The sequence below is a fragment of the Drosophila grimshawi genome, unplaced genomic scaffold (genome assembly GCF_018153295.1).
Source record: "Drosophila grimshawi isolate 15287-2541.00 unplaced genomic scaffold, ASM1815329v1 contig_1377, whole genome shotgun sequence".
NCBI classification, from domain to species: Eukaryota; Metazoa; Arthropoda; class Insecta; order Diptera; family Drosophilidae; genus Drosophila; species Drosophila grimshawi.
Genome location: NW_025062900.1, coordinates 10,657,879 through 10,675,316, shown reverse-complemented (window position 1 = coordinate 10,675,316; position 17,438 = coordinate 10,657,879). Strand labels below are relative to the sequence as shown.

Below are 17,438 nucleotides of genomic sequence, written 5' to 3'. Positions count from 1 at the left end.
ACCAAGATAACAATGGGTAAAAGTAAGTTAAGGGGTGCGCAGTAGGGTACTGCAGGTTGTATACTGCAGTATTGCCACTCAGGGCACTTCGTGGGCGGTGGCAATTAAGTTTGAAGCTAACTTGGCTCGCAGATTACTTACATAACCACAGATGCACTCGGAGCAATCAGCATCGTGTAGCGTTTGTTCGGTTAATAAACGACAATTTTGCCACAGCAACAACAACAACAACAACACACCCCAATGTTGTGCTGGTGTTTTGGAGTGTGCCGAAACTTAAAGTTTGACTGCATCTCAGGTGCAGCGATGTGTGTGCTTGGCAAGAAGCAGAGAAAACTTTTCATTCTTGTTTGTTGTGTTTGGTCAAAGCTGAAAACTTGAGTTTATTTTCAAAACTTATACAATACATATATGCTGCATGTACTTCAACTACGTTGCACGAAGGTGCGTTCAACCTAAATATATCGTTTAGTTCAGCGTTAGTGGGATTACCTGAAGTATAAGCAATCACAAAAAATGTGGTTTAGTTTTAGAAATTGTACACACCAATAAAAACCGAAATTTAGTGTTAATTTTAGCCAACATGCAGAAATTAAAACTTTGAATTCAGTTTTATAAAAGTTTTAAATTATCAAAGTCGAGTGAGATAATTTGCAATAAAGTTGGCAACTTTACTGCTCAACATTTTTGTAAAGTAAAAAGAACCATCTTTGAATCGATCTGTAGCTAAAATGTATTTTTCTTTTTGAATTAGTTTAGTTTAGGCATTCATTTTGGGTAAGGATATCCGTTAGATGTCAGCACTTTTCCCATTAATGCCGAAATAACTGAATTAAAGCTAAAATCAATCTGCATGCATATGCTTATGGGAGGCAGACAACGTGCTGCCAAAATCTGTATGCCCCAAACAAGTCTCGTTTCCCCCCTATTCAGAATACACATTGTGCGACTCAACAAGAACAAGAACAATGGGAACAATGTACGACACATATACATCCGCTTATCGCGATAAATCAAAGCCACGAGTGCTGTTAATTTTCCAAGGAAACCTTAATGCGTCAGGGTGTGAGGTGGTTATTGCTCCCAAAATGGAAGAAGGTCTCCCCAATAAGTGCGTGCCTGTAACGTATATAAATGTTAGGGTGTTTGTGCATGAGAGCAAGTTGAATTTATGTTTTCACGGCAAAAAATTATCTTTAGCCGAGTGCGGAACGTTCGCATTGCGAACGAAATCTCTCTCATGCTTTTGTGGCAAGTTGCTGACTCTAATTAAAAGCAACAGTAAGTGAAGTTGTAAGTAAGGCAGAGACCAGAGCCCAACTCAAGCGGAAAATTATCAACTCAGTGGGGAGAAGTGAGCACTCAAATTCAAGCATCAAATACAGTAAGACATCTAAATAGCAGCCAAACAACTTCTTCTTGGCTTGGCAGCCGAAAAGATGTCCCGAGAATGTCTTAATTTGTGCAGAGCTGGAGAAGAGAAAAGCTTGTTTTTCACAAACATATGAAAGATTTAATACTCTGCAAAAAAAATTATTAAAATCATATTTATTATTTTGATTATAATCAGTTTCAGCTTATCAACAATAATCCAACACAAAAAATCATAAAATTATTTCATAATTAGGTATATTTATTTATATTTTAATTATGTTAAAATAATAAACTGTAATGATTAATTAGTCAGCTTTTGAACACAGTTTTTGAATACTTATCTGCAAGTTTTATTAACATGTTTTCACAGTTGCTAACATATTTGGTTTAAAAAGACCTGGCTTTAATATGTTTCACATATGGTGACAAAAATAAAATACACTCTGTCAAGGGCATCCGAATAGATGAAAGCAAGGAATTAAATTGTGCACATTTCCGTGCAGCGGAAATTGCCCGAGTTTGTCACATGAAAGGCCATATAAGAATAAAACCATAACCACAACAGTAACAACCAAAACACAACGCTTGCCATTTTGGGGCGTTTATATTTTTGCGCAACGGAAAAAGAATTATATACATTTTGGCCATGGGCGTGAAATTGCAAATTAGTTGAAAATTGAAAATCATAGTTTGTACACTCACATATACACACACACACAGGTGTAAATTATATTTATTAATTATTATTATGCGCTACAACTACCATCCAATAATCAGCTGCAAAACCAACAACAACAGTGCCAACTAAGAGCATTATTGGCCAGCTGGATATATATGTACAATTGAATTTGTGGCAGCATTAGCTGCATATAATGTTAAATCCACAATCCGCTATAATTTGTGCGTGTGCTAATTTAATTAATTTGAATGCATAATTAATAATCATTATAATCGCATTTCAACAGTCTGCTTCGCCATAACTCAAACCAAAGTTTTCCAAATTGAGGCTTCGGTGCACATTTTGCTCAAACAGTTGCTGAATCTGTGGCAGGAATAAATCAAAATTTATAACAAATTATTATACAATGCTCTGTAATTGTGCAAATGTGGCACAAACAGGTCCAAATGATGTTATCGAGTTCTTTAACTTTAGTAAAAAGTACAAATCAATAAATGAGGGGGTATTTTCATTTTATGGTGTAGTTTGAATGACCCCTCAGAGTATACATATTCTTGAGCAATATTACTAGCCGAGTCGATTTTCTTTCTTGGTAGTACTTGGATACTTACACACACACTGACACTATGTTTTCGAGTGATTTATATTATTAAAGTGAAGTTCCAATGCAGTCTTGCTTGTTGGTTGAATTTAATGCACTGCTTAAGCGCCTTGGGAAAAGCAAGCTACAAATACACACTCATAAATTAATTAAAAGTCGTAAACAGATATAAATATACATAAATATAAATATATAAGAACACACTTTTATGCACACACAAATTACACATGCTGGCGACCGGAGCGACAATAATTAAGGCAACTGTGCACAGACACCGGCAGCAACAGCAGCAGCAACAACAATAACAACAATTGTGACATTCACAAAAAAAAAGAAGACGAGTAAACAAACAAAAAAATAAACAACAAACAGCTGCACGCACAACGCCGACAGGCAGCGACATCAGCATCAAAAGAAGCAGCCGCGTCGTCTTTTGCTGCATGTTGCTTGTTGCACGTTACTCGTACAACATTGCGGCATGTATGTATGTGAATACAACACCAGACACACAAATTGAAAAAGTCAACCCCATCCATTGCCCCAATCTCCGCCACCCCAACCAACCAACCAGAGTAGCTAACCAAGAACCAACAACCAACTACCAACAGGCCACAGTCAGTGCATGACGATGACGTTGATAATTTTGCTTACTCATATACACTCAGCGAAAATCAAATGGTAAAATTGTTAAAATCCGGAGACGGACAAAGATATTATTCCAAACGTTAAGACTGTTTTGAGATAAGTAAGAAAAAATATTAACATAAATAAGTCACAAGAAATCCTTTTTAATTTTGTTGTTTTCTCTAAGTGTACATTCTACATAAGTATGCCTATATGCATACTACAGAAGTGAGAATGCAACTGCAACACCAACAACTGAAATAATTGTCCCTCACAATTTGTCAGTCTGTTTGTCTGCTTAGCAGTTACTCATCAAGATCAACATGATAATTACGTTGTACACAAACAATCCAAAATTTAATTGTTGTACAAATAATGAAAAGAAAAAAAAACATATATGACTATGTACGCATATACTAAATGCACATGAGTAAAGAATGGTTGACGCTTATTTATTTTTATTACTGTGTCACATTGAGGTCACTTAGGTCGTTTACTTGGACGCCTTTGAAGTCCGAGTACTGTTAGCTCAAGTGTCGAGTTAACAGAAGTGATAAGAAGAATGTACTTCAAAGACGACAGGAGTAAGGATGATTCTGAGTTTAACTGGCACCGCAACCTTTGCAGTTTAAGTTAAGTGCATGCTTAAGCCAAATTATGTCATTTGTTTCAGAAGAATTTTCAACAATTTGTTCTTATAAAATCAAGTAAGAATGCACGAGTTAAGAGAGCTCGACTAGGAGATACTCTGATCCCAAGTCCTTACCCATCATATGTCTTACTATTTGAAGAAATGGCTTGGGGTTGTTGCTATGCATCTTAGTAATTCTGAATATAAGGTTTTTGGCTCATCCTAATTAGATATACATACATATATGCCTCATAGTGTCAGAGGTGCTTCCTTCTGCCTGTTACAACATCATTCTATGTATTTTGCCCATTCTTAGTCTATAAAAACAGCTCGCATATCCAGCCAAAGTGACTAATTGCCAGAACATTCCAAGTAAATGGCAATCATTTATTATGCTTAAGAGGGTATTTAATCTATATATTTATAATGACATAATATTTCGGGAGTTTTCTCAAGTTAGGCAACTGCTTAAAATTCTTTTGATATATTGGAGAAATTTTTAATATAAATATGCAAGCGATTAATCTCTCTTATTATATAATATTGAAGTCACTTTGTCTAGCCTCAGGCTTTACAAGTTTCCAACGTTTTACACAACATTTATCACAAAACAATCCGAATAAAAATAGCAACAATAGCGTCCATCACAGAAGAAAAAAGTTAAAAAACAAACAATTGGCAGACAAAAGTCATATGTCAATTGGTTAATTAAAATAGACGACGTTGATAACCTTTTATGTCAGTTTCGTGTATTTTTTCTTTGTATTTTTTTGTCATGCCTTATTTCATTTTATATTTTTTTATCTCTTTCTTTTTAGTCGCTTGTTATTTTTGTCAAATGCAGTTCAAGTTTTTGGCATTGACTGCACTGTTTGATAGTTTGTTAGTTTACTTTAGATTAAATCCCAACAGTTCAATAACAAGCTGCAGTAATGAACTTTTACAATTTGTTATTCAATAACAAACTGTTTGTAATGAATCTGTCAACATAAACTACATAAATATCGTAACATTTAATGAACAAAACTCATTAGAAATGCAAATTGTAATTATATTTTGTATAATTTTCTCTCTTTTTTGCCATTTTCAGCTTCCATTCGTTGCAGCAAAAAACTTAAGTTATGGTAAGTAAATACAGCTGCTAATTGGGGTTCTCTTTTTGCCGCATATTTCACACGCCAAAAAAAAAAATAGAGGAAAAGAAAAAAGAAATGTACATAACAAATTAGCAAACACTTAAGTAATTTCTCTATGTCAAATGTCGCCAAGGGGAAAATATTTCTTAATTTATGCCACTGGGCAATATTTTATGCGTTCACATTTTTCACGCGCTTTAAAACATAACAAGTAGGAGTGGAAGTGGATGGAGGGGTTGGTAGAGGACTACCATTTTGACCACTTAATATGCAATGTGTAATGTTTAAATGTAACCAGGACAATGCCAGGCAAGGGAGCAGGGGAAAGCGCTGCTTTTCACACTCAGCCAGGGGGCTGTCGCAAATCTACGAGGAAATCTTGTTGTGAATCTCCACAGCAATTTATATTCGGTGCCTCGACGTGTTGCAACTGGGTCAGTGCCTCTGAAGAGCTCTGCTGTATTTTGTTATTGTAACTGTTGCAACTGTTGAAAGCACACGTATTTTCTGTGCGCTCTTTAAATTGCTCGTATCTTTCAGTGACATCAAACAATTCAATTACGACTTGAATTCCAGTTGAGTCAACCGAGGCGTATACGTAATTAATCATTTCGTTGCCATTAGCAGCGACTGCACCATAGCTACACTCAAAAATAATATACCTTCAATTTTAAATTATCTTGTATATGTATATATTTCAAACCTGAAATATATTTTTTTTATAGAGAAGAATTTCTAACGCTTGCTCTTAGGTGATAAATTGCTGAAAATCAGAAATGAAACACTTCAAGTGTGCTTGAAACTATCAGAAATCTTACTTCTTGAATTCCGAAAAGCATATCCTAAATTTGTTTTGTTCATTGAAAATTAATTTGTATATTTATGCCTTATATACCCTTTGAGTAAATTCTGCATTGTAATGTTGAAACCAAAACTCTTGCTCTGACTTGACAGCAAACACAATTTCCGGCTCAAATCGAGATACCTCATCCCCCGCAGTGTCTAAAGTCAATTTCAGTGTCTTGATTTCAATTCTGGTCACCCACAGAGCTCTATTAATTTGATGTTTTGGCCACAACTCTTGGGGGCTGGTTGTTAATTTTGCAGAATGCTTTACACTGATTGCAATTGTCTTTAATAGGAGCTGTGATCTGCCAAAAATGTCTCTGCTTCTGTCACCCGCTCTTGTTTCACACTCCACAATTGCTGAGCTTGATAAATGAGTTCATAATGCAGCCTAATTGTGGCATCCCAACAAACTTCTGTTGACCAAATCGAAAATCGGATGGTGTGAACTTGTGTGTATGTGTGTATGGATGGGGGGAGGTTTGTTGGTGTCTGTTTTATGTGACTTTTGCAGATTTCCATTTCAGTAAGAAATCAGACAATGCCACATGTCATGTGTATTGGCAATAAAGCAAATCAAATTTAATGATAAGCTCATGTGCTTGAACATGTCTTTTCCGCCCGATGAGTTTTCCCATAGCACAGAAACAACAAGAACAACAACAATAACAACAACAAGCACATAGAATGTCTAATTTAACATCGTTGCGTATACGTCGAGTGTGCGCGCGTTTTATATTCAAGGACCAAGGGCCTCTGGCATTTTTCACGTTGCTAACGAAGCGAAATGAACAGACAACAACAATAACATGAACAACAACAATAACGACAACGACAACAACCCAATTTCAGGCCATTTTTTACTGATTTTATTTATGGCATATTTTTAGGAGTCCACCATACTTAAATATAAAGTGTTGCGAAGCGGTTTTTAAATATATATATATATATATTCAACAAATTGTTGCTTAAATTAAAATCGTTGCTTAAATTCGTTTCAAAATGAATTTTTGCGATAATTGCTCTGTGTTACAATTTCTCGCGCTTTTAATTGCATTTTGAGTCCATCTTTTGAGGTTATAAACGGTGCTGGTAGATGTGAGACCTCCACGTTGGAATCCGCATCCAATTCCAGATGATAGTTGTGCAGCAGCTTAACAAGCGCCAGTTTAATGACCATTTTGGCAAAATTTTGTGCTGTCACCGTAAAGATGGAGTATGCAATTAATTTACTCATTTTTAGGAAAGTTCATCAGTGTGGTTCTTTCAACTTACCCACACATTGAGCGCTACCAAGGCCAAAACCCACAAGAGCTGTACGGCGTTGTTCACTTGTTTTCTCGGATTTGTCGTGTAGGAAACGCAGTGGTTTATACTTCAATGGTTCCCCAAAGTATTTCTCATCCCGCTGAATGGCCAACAGCGGCACCATCAGCGTTTTACCCTCTTCAATACTGAATTTGGTGTTGGGTAATTTGAAAGTCTTGCGGCAAATGCGTTCAATAATGGGCAATGGTGGATACTTGCGCAAAGTTTCTGTGGAGTAGAATTGGAAATAATAACAATTTAATTTTAAATGTTTGCAAGCTACAAAGTCAAAGTAGGGCTTTCAAGAGCTATTCCAGTACGCGAATTATAAAGAAATTGTGTGACTTTAATGGTTCGTTGTAATCACAAAAAAAAAACCCAAAAAAAAGGCTATGGTATACATTTGTTGATCACACTCTAACAGTACTACTTTAAGTAAGAGCCTGATACATGAATTTATAGAGTGCACCCACTTAAACTAGCTTACCCCTCAAGCACATGTCCATATATCTGAGCTCCTCCAACTGCTCGAACTGCAGCTGACCATGTACCAAATCGAGCTCTTTAATTTCCACCTGCAGCTTCTCTACAATCAGTGGTTGCTGAACGATCTCGTAGAGCGTTAGTGTTAAAGTGGAGGCGATGCTATCCAAGGCCGAGTGCAGCAAATCCTCAGCTACTTTTGCCAATCGCTGAATCGAAAGCAGTTTATCGTCTTCTATAAGAGATAAGAGATACTAAGGGATGATATCGAGGTTTATCAGAGTAGTCCCAACTTACCGTATGCATTTTCGGCACTCCACTTGTCACCGCTGAGATCATTGCCATTGCGAAACAGTACCAGCAACTGAAGTATATCCTTGCGTATGATGCCGCCCATCTCCCGCAATGCCACATTGCGCTTGATGATGTCCAGAAGGCGATAGGCCAGAGAGGATTTTTGTGGCACATTTCGAAGGGTGCTAGATTACATAGTCTTTATTGGCTGGAAGTGATTGAAGTTCTCGCATACATACAATGATTGAAGGCCACAGCACTGAACTGGACGTTTCACAAAATTATTGAGTATGTGATCCGATTGCTCAAAGTTATTGACATCCAATCCATAGATTAAATTGCCAATAATATTCACGGCAAAGCTAAGGGAATCGTTAGGCTTATATTAGTCAAATGTTTGCATGATCAATAAGAGATAAGAATAGTATAATATTTTCACTCTTGACATACTTACACCCTGAGTAACTGCTGCATATCCAGCTGTACCTGTCCCTGTTCCGCTTTGTCCAACAGGTGCTGCATCATGTGGTTTGCCACGTGCTGAGCATTGTTAAACATGGCCGATAAGCGACTGCTATTAAATATTGGCGTCAGTCGTTCCAGCAAGTTGATTCGTCTGTAGCCCTTGACATAATCCCATTTGCACTCGCTAAAATGCCCATACGACTGCTCCAGAATGCTGCGGGCCAGCTCAAGATTGCGGACGAGCAGCACGGGCCGAAAGAAACAATAGATGCCAAAGAGGCGATCGCGACCCATCTGATATGCATCGCTAATGGCATCGACGTGCCGGAACTCACGGCGATAGACCTGAGCAAGAAAGTGCAAGGAGAGCGAGGGGCTTTCACTCGGAAATCCCTTGCGTCGCCAGTAGCTATAGATGTGACGCACGAACACAAAAATCACCGTGTAGGCGAGGATCGGCAGCAGCAGCCACATCTTGAGCCTTACACAGACGTTGATGGACTGACTGACTGAGAATCGCAGATAATTATGTCAGGTTGCCATTGCCTCTCCTCTCAATTGCCTGTGGCACGCAACGAATTCGAAAGTCATGTCTTAGCCTCTCTTTCTCTCTCTCCATCTCTCTTTCTCTTCCTCCCTCTCTCTCCCTCTTTCTCTCTCCTCTGTGCAACAAGTCAATGCGGTCTGGCCAAAAAACAAAATTGCATGAAAAAACAAGAAGAACAACTGTGTTCGCAACGCCGAAGATTAGATACCCTATATATTATCAATATATTCAGAACTTATTGATAATTTCTTATTTTGTTAGGAGTATAACATTTTTTGTAGAACTATTTTTGAACTAATAGTTTATATTTTACGTACATGATTCAGATTTAGTCGATTTTTAAGAATTTATCAAGATAGCTAGGAAACTGTCACGGTTCATATGGTTAATAATTGGTAAAAAGATGGAGAGAACATTCTGTATTTACTGGGTTTTTATGCTTATCAACAAAATAATATACATGTGTGTTTATAGGATGGGATTAACTTCACGAAATAAACAAAATACCCTCTGTTAGGGTATGCAAAACAAAAAAAACAAAAAAAAAAACAACAAACAAACCCGGCAACTGCTATCGCCCTTCTCTCTATCTCTCTTTCTCTATCTCTCTCCCTCTCTGTCTTTCTCTCTCTGTCTCCTCACTGTCAGTCTTTTGCTCTCTGGCTGATAATGGCCCCGATAGTAATATATACAGCAGCAGCTGTACCAGACTCATCTTCATCTTATAATTATTATCAGTATTAATGCCGGTTTCTACAGTCAAGACTGAACAATTTTTGTTTACATATCTCTCTCTCATTCTGCCACAGTGCAGCATCTTTTTTCATAGTGATAAGAAGAATTGAATAATCACTTACGTCCATATATAAATAATAATACATATTTTCGTGTATAGCAACTAAAACGCTTTATTTGTGGAAAACAGGATATTGTGCGTGTTGAGGTTGAGTTATGCCAAAGTTGACAGGTTTTTTTTTATATATTTTTATTTTTGGCCAGGGCTAACTTGAAGCTGGCCTTGCAACGTTGCGTTGTATGTAATTAAGGGAAAAGTTTATTGGTAACTGTCTCGACAATGTCTGTCTGTCTCGACACGCTCTAATTCAATTTACTAATACTGCAACACATTAGAGACAATATTTGTTGATTGATTTGGGGAGGCTTAAGAATTTTTAGAGATACATTCTTAAACTCATTATAGTATTTTATGATGTATAGGAATAGTTAACGTCATTTGAATTAACAGCTTTTTCAGGTAATTAAAAGTACCGATATTTAAATAGAAGGTTCTCATCCGCTTTTATTATTAGGTTTTCCACAGTATGCTACCTATTCCCAAGGAAGTTTCACATTTATATGCTGCCTTATTAGCAAATTTTCCAAAAGTACTTCAAATTTCCCATTATATATATCTATATTTTTGTAGCTCACTTTGGTATTTTTGAGGCTCATGACCTTTCTGACAGACTTAGGTATATTTCGGGCCAGGTATATTCCCACTTTCGTAGGTAAATAAAACCGTTACAAATTTACAATGTATTCTTTACGTAGGCAAAGTAGTAGAACAATTTACCAGGCACAATTTATCGTAAGCCTTAGATAAACTGTTTCTTACTAATAGTTTAATTTGACAAAATCTCTGTTAAAATGTTGTTTGATTTTGAGCTCTTCGGCACGCGCTCAGCCTGAAGCACAATTTTAGCTAAATTCCACATTTAAAATGATGTTTGGATTGATGTTGATTTTCAGCTGAAGGCGCCAAGCAGTTAATAGCAAGTCAGTTAGCAATTACGTCCACTTCAAACTGGCTATGCGCTTAAATTGTATCCTAAATTATTGCTCTTACAGCGTTAATTAAACGTTTATGCAACCAAGCTGCCTCGAGTAAAGTTGAGCTATGCTTACCAACTAATGTGTTTGGTATAGTAGTATTTTCAGTTGAGTGTATTCAGTCAAGTGCAAGCCGTCTCAATCAATATTTATTCGTTAGATTCGTGACGCAAAAAATAAATCCAGTTATCCATCACGAACATAATAAGCTGTTGCCTTGAATCATCTTTAAGCGCTCCGCACGATTTTATTAGCTGTTGAGTTTAGATCTAAGTAGTTGTATAAATAAGAATATGCCTTAAGCTACGCATTGATATTGAGTTATATTTCATAAGCTGTTGAGCTTAGCTCTATTTATTATTCTTTTTATGAATTACTATTAAGCTGTGCAAAAAAAAAGATGTATTATATATTAATACAAATTATTTCTTTGAATGATTTCATTATGGTCTCATCGCAAAAACAATATTTTTATCTATGATTTCATTTTTGTAGTCATATTTCCATCCACTAATTAGTCACACTGTCTTGGCTTGATTATTAATTAATAATGTTTGTATCTAAGAATTATAATTTAAGTTATGCATTAATTTTCTGATTAAATCATAATTTGTGTTAACTTTTTTTGTATAATTTTCTCCTTTGACGAATAAAAGAGTTATCAGTTGCTTAAGATTTGCAGTCTAAGAAAATTTCCTGTTAACTACAAACTACAAACAAAAATAACATGGTTAAGTCATTGTGTTGCAACACGTTTAGTTATTAGAGTATCACATTACCCAGCAATTAAACAGCTACAGCTCAAGTGTCAACTTCAATTTGAAACTAACCAGCTGTGGCATAAGCCAATTCCTGATCCCAAAAGGGAAGTTGTTAATCACGCCCATTGCATGTGCAGCTCAGAAATGCAAATCGTGTGTGTGGAAAAATGCATTGAAATTTTTTATACAAGTGGTTTTTGTTGCTGTTATTGTGTTTGTTGCAAGCACGCTACCGGCAACCGGAGGCAATTTTCCACAGCACTGAATTATTTAGCTCAGACAACACAGGAACACACAACGGGGGGCAGGTGGCGGGTGCAGCTTTTTGCATGCAACTTGTTGCTGTTCCCCTTAATTGTTGCAGCCAGTGGGAATTTGATTTCAATAAACATATAGTTGTAAGTTAACTAGAGCAAGTTACATGGCCAATATCAAGAGTTATGTGCACACAATTTCGCACAGTAAAATAAAATGGGTGCAACAGGTGGCAATGGGGTCGTTGAAGTGGATGGAAAAGTGGCCAGAACTCAGGCTCAGCTTAGAGATATATTGAATGGCTGCCAAATCGTTTTGGCCTGGCCACAAATTGAATTTCGCTGATCATATTTATTTTAAGCATTTTTGGCAGCATTCCTACAGCCTTTTTGGCTTCTGTCAATTCATGGCCAACCGCAGCTGTTGCTGTGGCTAAGACACTCTAGAGTTTTACCCACTCAGCTATTGCCAAAGTCATCGCATCTCTTGAATGCTCGCACAAGCTTCTTGCTAGTTCCTCAAAGCTCTAGCTTTGTCCCCACCATCTCTTCTATTATCCCTCGATAAGCTATTATCCATTCAGTCATGTAATCGCAATGACTTGGCAGTTGTGTACAAACAATTACTCAAAATTGCAGAGCCCTTAACAAAATAGAATAACAACAATAACAACAAATATAAAGAAACTCTTGAAAAATCTTCAAGTATTTTTTTTTCTTTGTGCGACTTTTCTATAGACAAATTATAAAGATTTCAATTTAAGTTTTTCTTATCGCATTTCCTTATTTACAAAATTTATTGTGGCTTTAATGCTGATAGGCAAATGCTTTTTATGGGGTATATTAGGCTTAGGCTCAGATGAGAAATTTCGAGTGTAGATCGTGCTATCAAATTTAAATGTAATATTATTGTTACTTGAGAAAATTTATTACGTTTTGACCAAGTTATAAGTGATTTTGATTGAGCAGGATTTGCACATTTATATTTGCTTAATGCAAAGAATCTTCAAATTGAAATCCACCCAAAATCGATTTTTTAGACAAAATGTGATACAAGCTATAACAAATAATATCATTGGTATTTATTAGTCGAGCGACTTTTTCAAAACTTCAACACTTATCGCCGTAAAAGATCTGCTTAAAATATGGACTACGCATTTTGATTTACAAGCAAAATAATTAAAAATAATAATTATTATCCGTCCAAGAATTGCGCATATTACTTATAATAATTGTGATAAATAGTTCTGCGTAATTTGGGATAACATTTAATTGCTTACAATTCTATAGCCAAGCGTAGCAACAGCAGTGGGTTTATGATTATTCAATAAACAGTAAAGTTAATTAAACACTTGCAGTGATTCATAGACACCCACAATCGCACCGATTGAGTGTTTTCCGTTTATTATTCCATGCACGTGTCATTTAATATTTCAATTAAAATAGCTTTTGTCGGTGTTCGTTACGTTTGATTTCTCACAAGCGCAAAATTAATAATTACCATACTGGGAAATAAACCATAGAAAACATGCGATTGTTTTTGTTTTCTGGTATTGTTATTCTTGATTGTTTCTGAGGAATTGCATTACGTATTCTTCCAAAATGTCGTTGAATTTTACGCTATTAAAACGTTGTCATAACTTAGAACGTGGCACAGGCCCCAAATGCAAGCTGAATGAATGACTTCGGCACAAGTACTCATATTCACACTCATATTTGTATTCGTTCTCGCCATGGGAGCTGAGTGCTACACACGGTTAGCTGTTTCTGGCGATGCCAGCAATTTGCAAGTTAACAAAAATATTAGTCAGCTACTTGACAGCCACGTTTCAACCCCTCATCCCCTTTGTCAACCCCCCAACCCTTACCTATAACCTCGTCATCATCGTCAACGTCTTGAACAATGGCGTCGCTTTGTGTACATTTTTTGTTTAGTATGCCAGCAGAACGTTGTGAAGTTCATAAACAGAAAACAAAATATAAAACAGCAGCAGCAAAAGCAAATGAAAATGAAAACAAAACAAAAATATAAAGAATATCAATGCTAAAGCCTAAATACACTTAAAACTGAATATAAAGTTTTGACATGCAAATATAGAGAAAATATAATATATATATACAATAAAAATTTAAGAAATATATTTATAAGATCTTTATAAATTTACAAAGACAGAAAATCAATATAATTGTAACTACAAATATCAGAGTCTTTGTTATGCAAACTCGATATTATTAATACAACTTGTGTTTAACTACTTTATACAAGGTCTCTCGGTGTTTCTACAGAATATTACTTTAAGGCACAAAACTATCGAAGCATTTCATTTTCCACCAGTTTTGTATTTAGATATGCATATTTGTCGACAAACTTTTTTGGGATGTTAAACTCAAGTCCCTCCTCGGAGCCAAACAAAGGGCATCCGAAATGGCAAAAAGTATTTATATGCAAATTACTCATTGGCACAAGTGCAGCATAGTGCGTAGGGGTAAGAGAGGGGTTAGTTGGTAAGGTACGGGGGTTGCTGGGGATGTAGCCTTTGGTACAGCTAGCAAATACAATGGTGCGAAATTTGCATGTTTATGCGAAATAACATTGCGTTTGCCTCTTATGAATAATTTTTCGGTTAGCAGACAGACCGATTAGGCGGCGCGGGGGGTGGAAGATTGAGTGGGCAAGAGGGTGTACAATGCGTCGTATGAGCAACGTCGCAAAATTTTTTATCTGCCAACTTGAGCGTCGTTTCGGTTTTTAGAATTTGTGCGGTGACAGCAGCGCGATTTGTGATGCGAACTCAGCGCATTTCTCAGAGAGAGAGAGAGAGAGAGAGAGAGAGAGAGAGAGAGAGAGAGAGAGAGAAAGTGATGAGGAAGAAAGAGATGCAGATAGAGATGTTTTTGGATTCGGATATGTCAACTTTTGACTAGCATTTTGATGATGAGGTGTTGGGCGGTGTGGGAGATGTGGGAGACGTATAACTGCAGCTTCAGCTTTGCATGCAAATTGCTTTATGGCCAAACGAAATTGGTTTAATAACAAATTCAATTTAAGTTTAAGCATTTGTTGATATACACACGTGAGCATATACACATATACACACACCGCCAACCATTTAATGCAGCAGGGTGGGGGGGTACAGGTGTTCTGTGAACCTGGGGCGTGTGCACTCGGCGAGACGTTGTTGGCTTTGTGCATTTTAATTGAATTTTTTCCCCCTTTTGGTAACGTCACAAAAAATTAAATCACAGCACGTTTCTTTTTTTATGCCACCTTTTGTAGCTGTTGTTGCCATTTATGTTGCACTTGAACAATTTTTCATAATGCCAATGTGGAGCTATGAAAAGTAGCAGGCTGAAATTAACATAGCGGCCAACTGTCCAGCTGACCTCGGATCCAAGTTTTCTTTATATATATATATATATATATGCGACACACCCTTTGCAACGGTTTCTAATTGGAAAATGTTATTTGCTACATATATATGTGTGTGTGTGTGTGTGTGCACCCACTCAATTTGTTTGATTTGTGTGTGCTTTCTGTTTGTCTTTCTGTTTTCTGGCACTGACATGCCCAACATTTTCACTGACCTGCCCTAAAAGCCCCATGAGTAATAATAAAAGAAAACAATTTTTATTTTCTCTCTTTTGGTTTATTCGCTTTTCACATCAAAATTTGTTCAAATTTTGCTGTTGATATTGTTTACTTATTGTGATTTGGCTGGCATTATTGTTGCTTCTTGGACTGTCAATTTCAATCATGTTGTCAAATGGAATAAGAACGCCTGACAGTTCATCAAAATCATTACAAAGCTATATACAAGTCGACAGTTCGACCTATTTAATCGAATTTCCATTTGGTTAGGTTATGGATAATAAAGCGATGAAACTGATTTGAAATACTCACTTTAAGGGCATTAAAGCTTTAAAGTTTGTGTTTCAAAAATATCATAATTTGAATTTTTGATACAGTAATCGTATTTATTATTAAAGTAATGATTTTTTTTTTTAAATCTTAAAGTATGTTATCCAAACCAGCTTACCACCAAATTGCAACATTAAGTTAAAATTAGAACTAATGACTTAATAAGCAGTTCTCTGTCTAATGATCAACTTGCCATTACGACTAGCTAATCAAGAGTTATATAAGCGTACTGTATGCAGCTGTTATTTGGTTATAATGAGCATAAATAACAAACGTAGACCCTGAGTTGAATTTCGATTATTGGCTATAAATAAAAGCGTTGGCAGCACAAATATTGCGTATACGCCACATGGCACCGAGTGTAGTCGTTTCTGTGTGTGCTTAAATGGGTTGACATTGAACTTGCTGTTATATCAATGTTCTGAAGGCCACTGGGAGTTGAGCTGGCAGAGGCGGCGGCATTAAATATTCATTTGGTCGATAGCTGCCACAACAATAAAAACGTCAAGCTCATCCTGCGCAGACAGAACTTTGTTTAATTGTTAGACCCAATGTTGCAACTGGCAACAGACAAAGGCCCCGAGGCGCTACTCCCAACCCATGGGGATGGGGACCGTGGGTGGGTTTTTGGGGGGTGGCGCATGTAATGAAGCAACAATAAATCTCGGCACTAAATATATTTGCCTGGACCGAGCACCCGCAAGTCGAGGCAATTAATCTTTGCTCGTAAGATATTTTTTGTGTGTCTTTTTCGGTTTTTTTTTTAGGGGTAGAAAAGAACTAACATAAAAAAAAGAGAAGACAGCAAGACATTGGGGAGCAGCTCGAAGTGTAGACTTGGCAAATAATGGCACAATAAATGTGCATCCAGAAATCACCGCAAGATGTTTTCAGTCCACCCCCATCCTCTCGCTCGCGCCCCCTTGGCATCGAGTGTGTGCGTGTGAATTATAGATAACCGCGTTAATGTTGCAGCTCCTCGGGCAAACTTTATGCCAACTTTTGTGTTCGCCAACTTGGCCTAAAAGTGTGCCATGGCACTCGCAACGGATGCGAGATATTCACACAACGACGCACAGTATCCGGTGGGTCCTTTGCCACAGGCATCCTGCTCCGTGAAAATGTGTCGAAAAATGTTGGACAGCATTTTTGTTTGGTGCCTTCTCGTCTCGGTTCATATTTATTATTATTTATGCCTTGGCTTTAATTTTGTTTTTAAAGTAAAAGTTTTTTTATTTGGTTTTTTTTCGCACTTTCCATTTTAGCGCTAAAGCTTTTTTTGTTTATCGCCACTTTCTGCTGGAAATTAGCAATTTAAATAATTTAATTACATCGTGACCAGCAATTTGTGGCGTTAATTAAAACGTGCCACTGTCCACGTGCTAAAGAAGTTGAGGGTGGGCAGAGGGGCTTGGGAGAGTTTGCAGAGTTGCGGTTGACTGCATTTTCTCGTTTTCAGTCATTAGCAATTCGGTTTTGGAGCGTAGGCAATTTGATACAAACATTAGGTATTCAATTTCCAGCGTTTTTGCATTATTTGCAGAGAAGGCAAGTTTCCAAAAATGTACTAATTTGATGTCGAACTTTGAATTTGAATTTGACCAGAATGACAAAATATATATTGTGCATATACGAATTTAAAACTTTAAATTAAATTTATTTATATTTCGTTATAAAATTGGAGCG

The 17,438-nt window shown here is 36.7% G+C and overlaps 2 protein-coding genes across 3 annotated transcripts in view; one reads left to right on the top strand and one right to left on the bottom strand.

Annotated features, from left to right (window-relative positions):
- The window catches only part of LOC6562255, a 49,617-nt gene that overhangs the window by 29,988 nt on the left and 2,191 nt on the right, over window positions 1–17,438 (top strand). For both annotated transcript variants that reach the window (XM_032736223.2, XM_001988498.3), the window contains one exon: window positions 5,000–5,033. In XM_032736223.2, coding sequence (XP_032592114.1) covers window positions 5,031–5,033 — 3 coding nt within the window. In that variant the 5' untranslated portion in view covers window positions 5,000–5,030. The remainder of the gene's footprint in view (window positions 1–4,999; window positions 5,034–17,438) is intronic.
- LOC6562254 (probable cytochrome P450 310a1) lies at window positions 6,863–8,928 on the bottom strand. The gene is made up of 6 exons (XM_001988497.2): window positions 8,431–8,928; window positions 8,216–8,338; window positions 7,980–8,161; window positions 7,687–7,917; window positions 7,167–7,427; window positions 6,863–7,088 (listed from the first exon to the last, which is right to left on the bottom strand). The coding sequence occupies exons 1-6, from the start codon at window positions 8,913–8,915 to the stop codon at window positions 6,889–6,891; spliced, it is 1,482 nt and encodes a 493-aa protein (XP_001988533.1). The 5' UTR covers window positions 8,916–8,928; the 3' UTR covers window positions 6,863–6,888.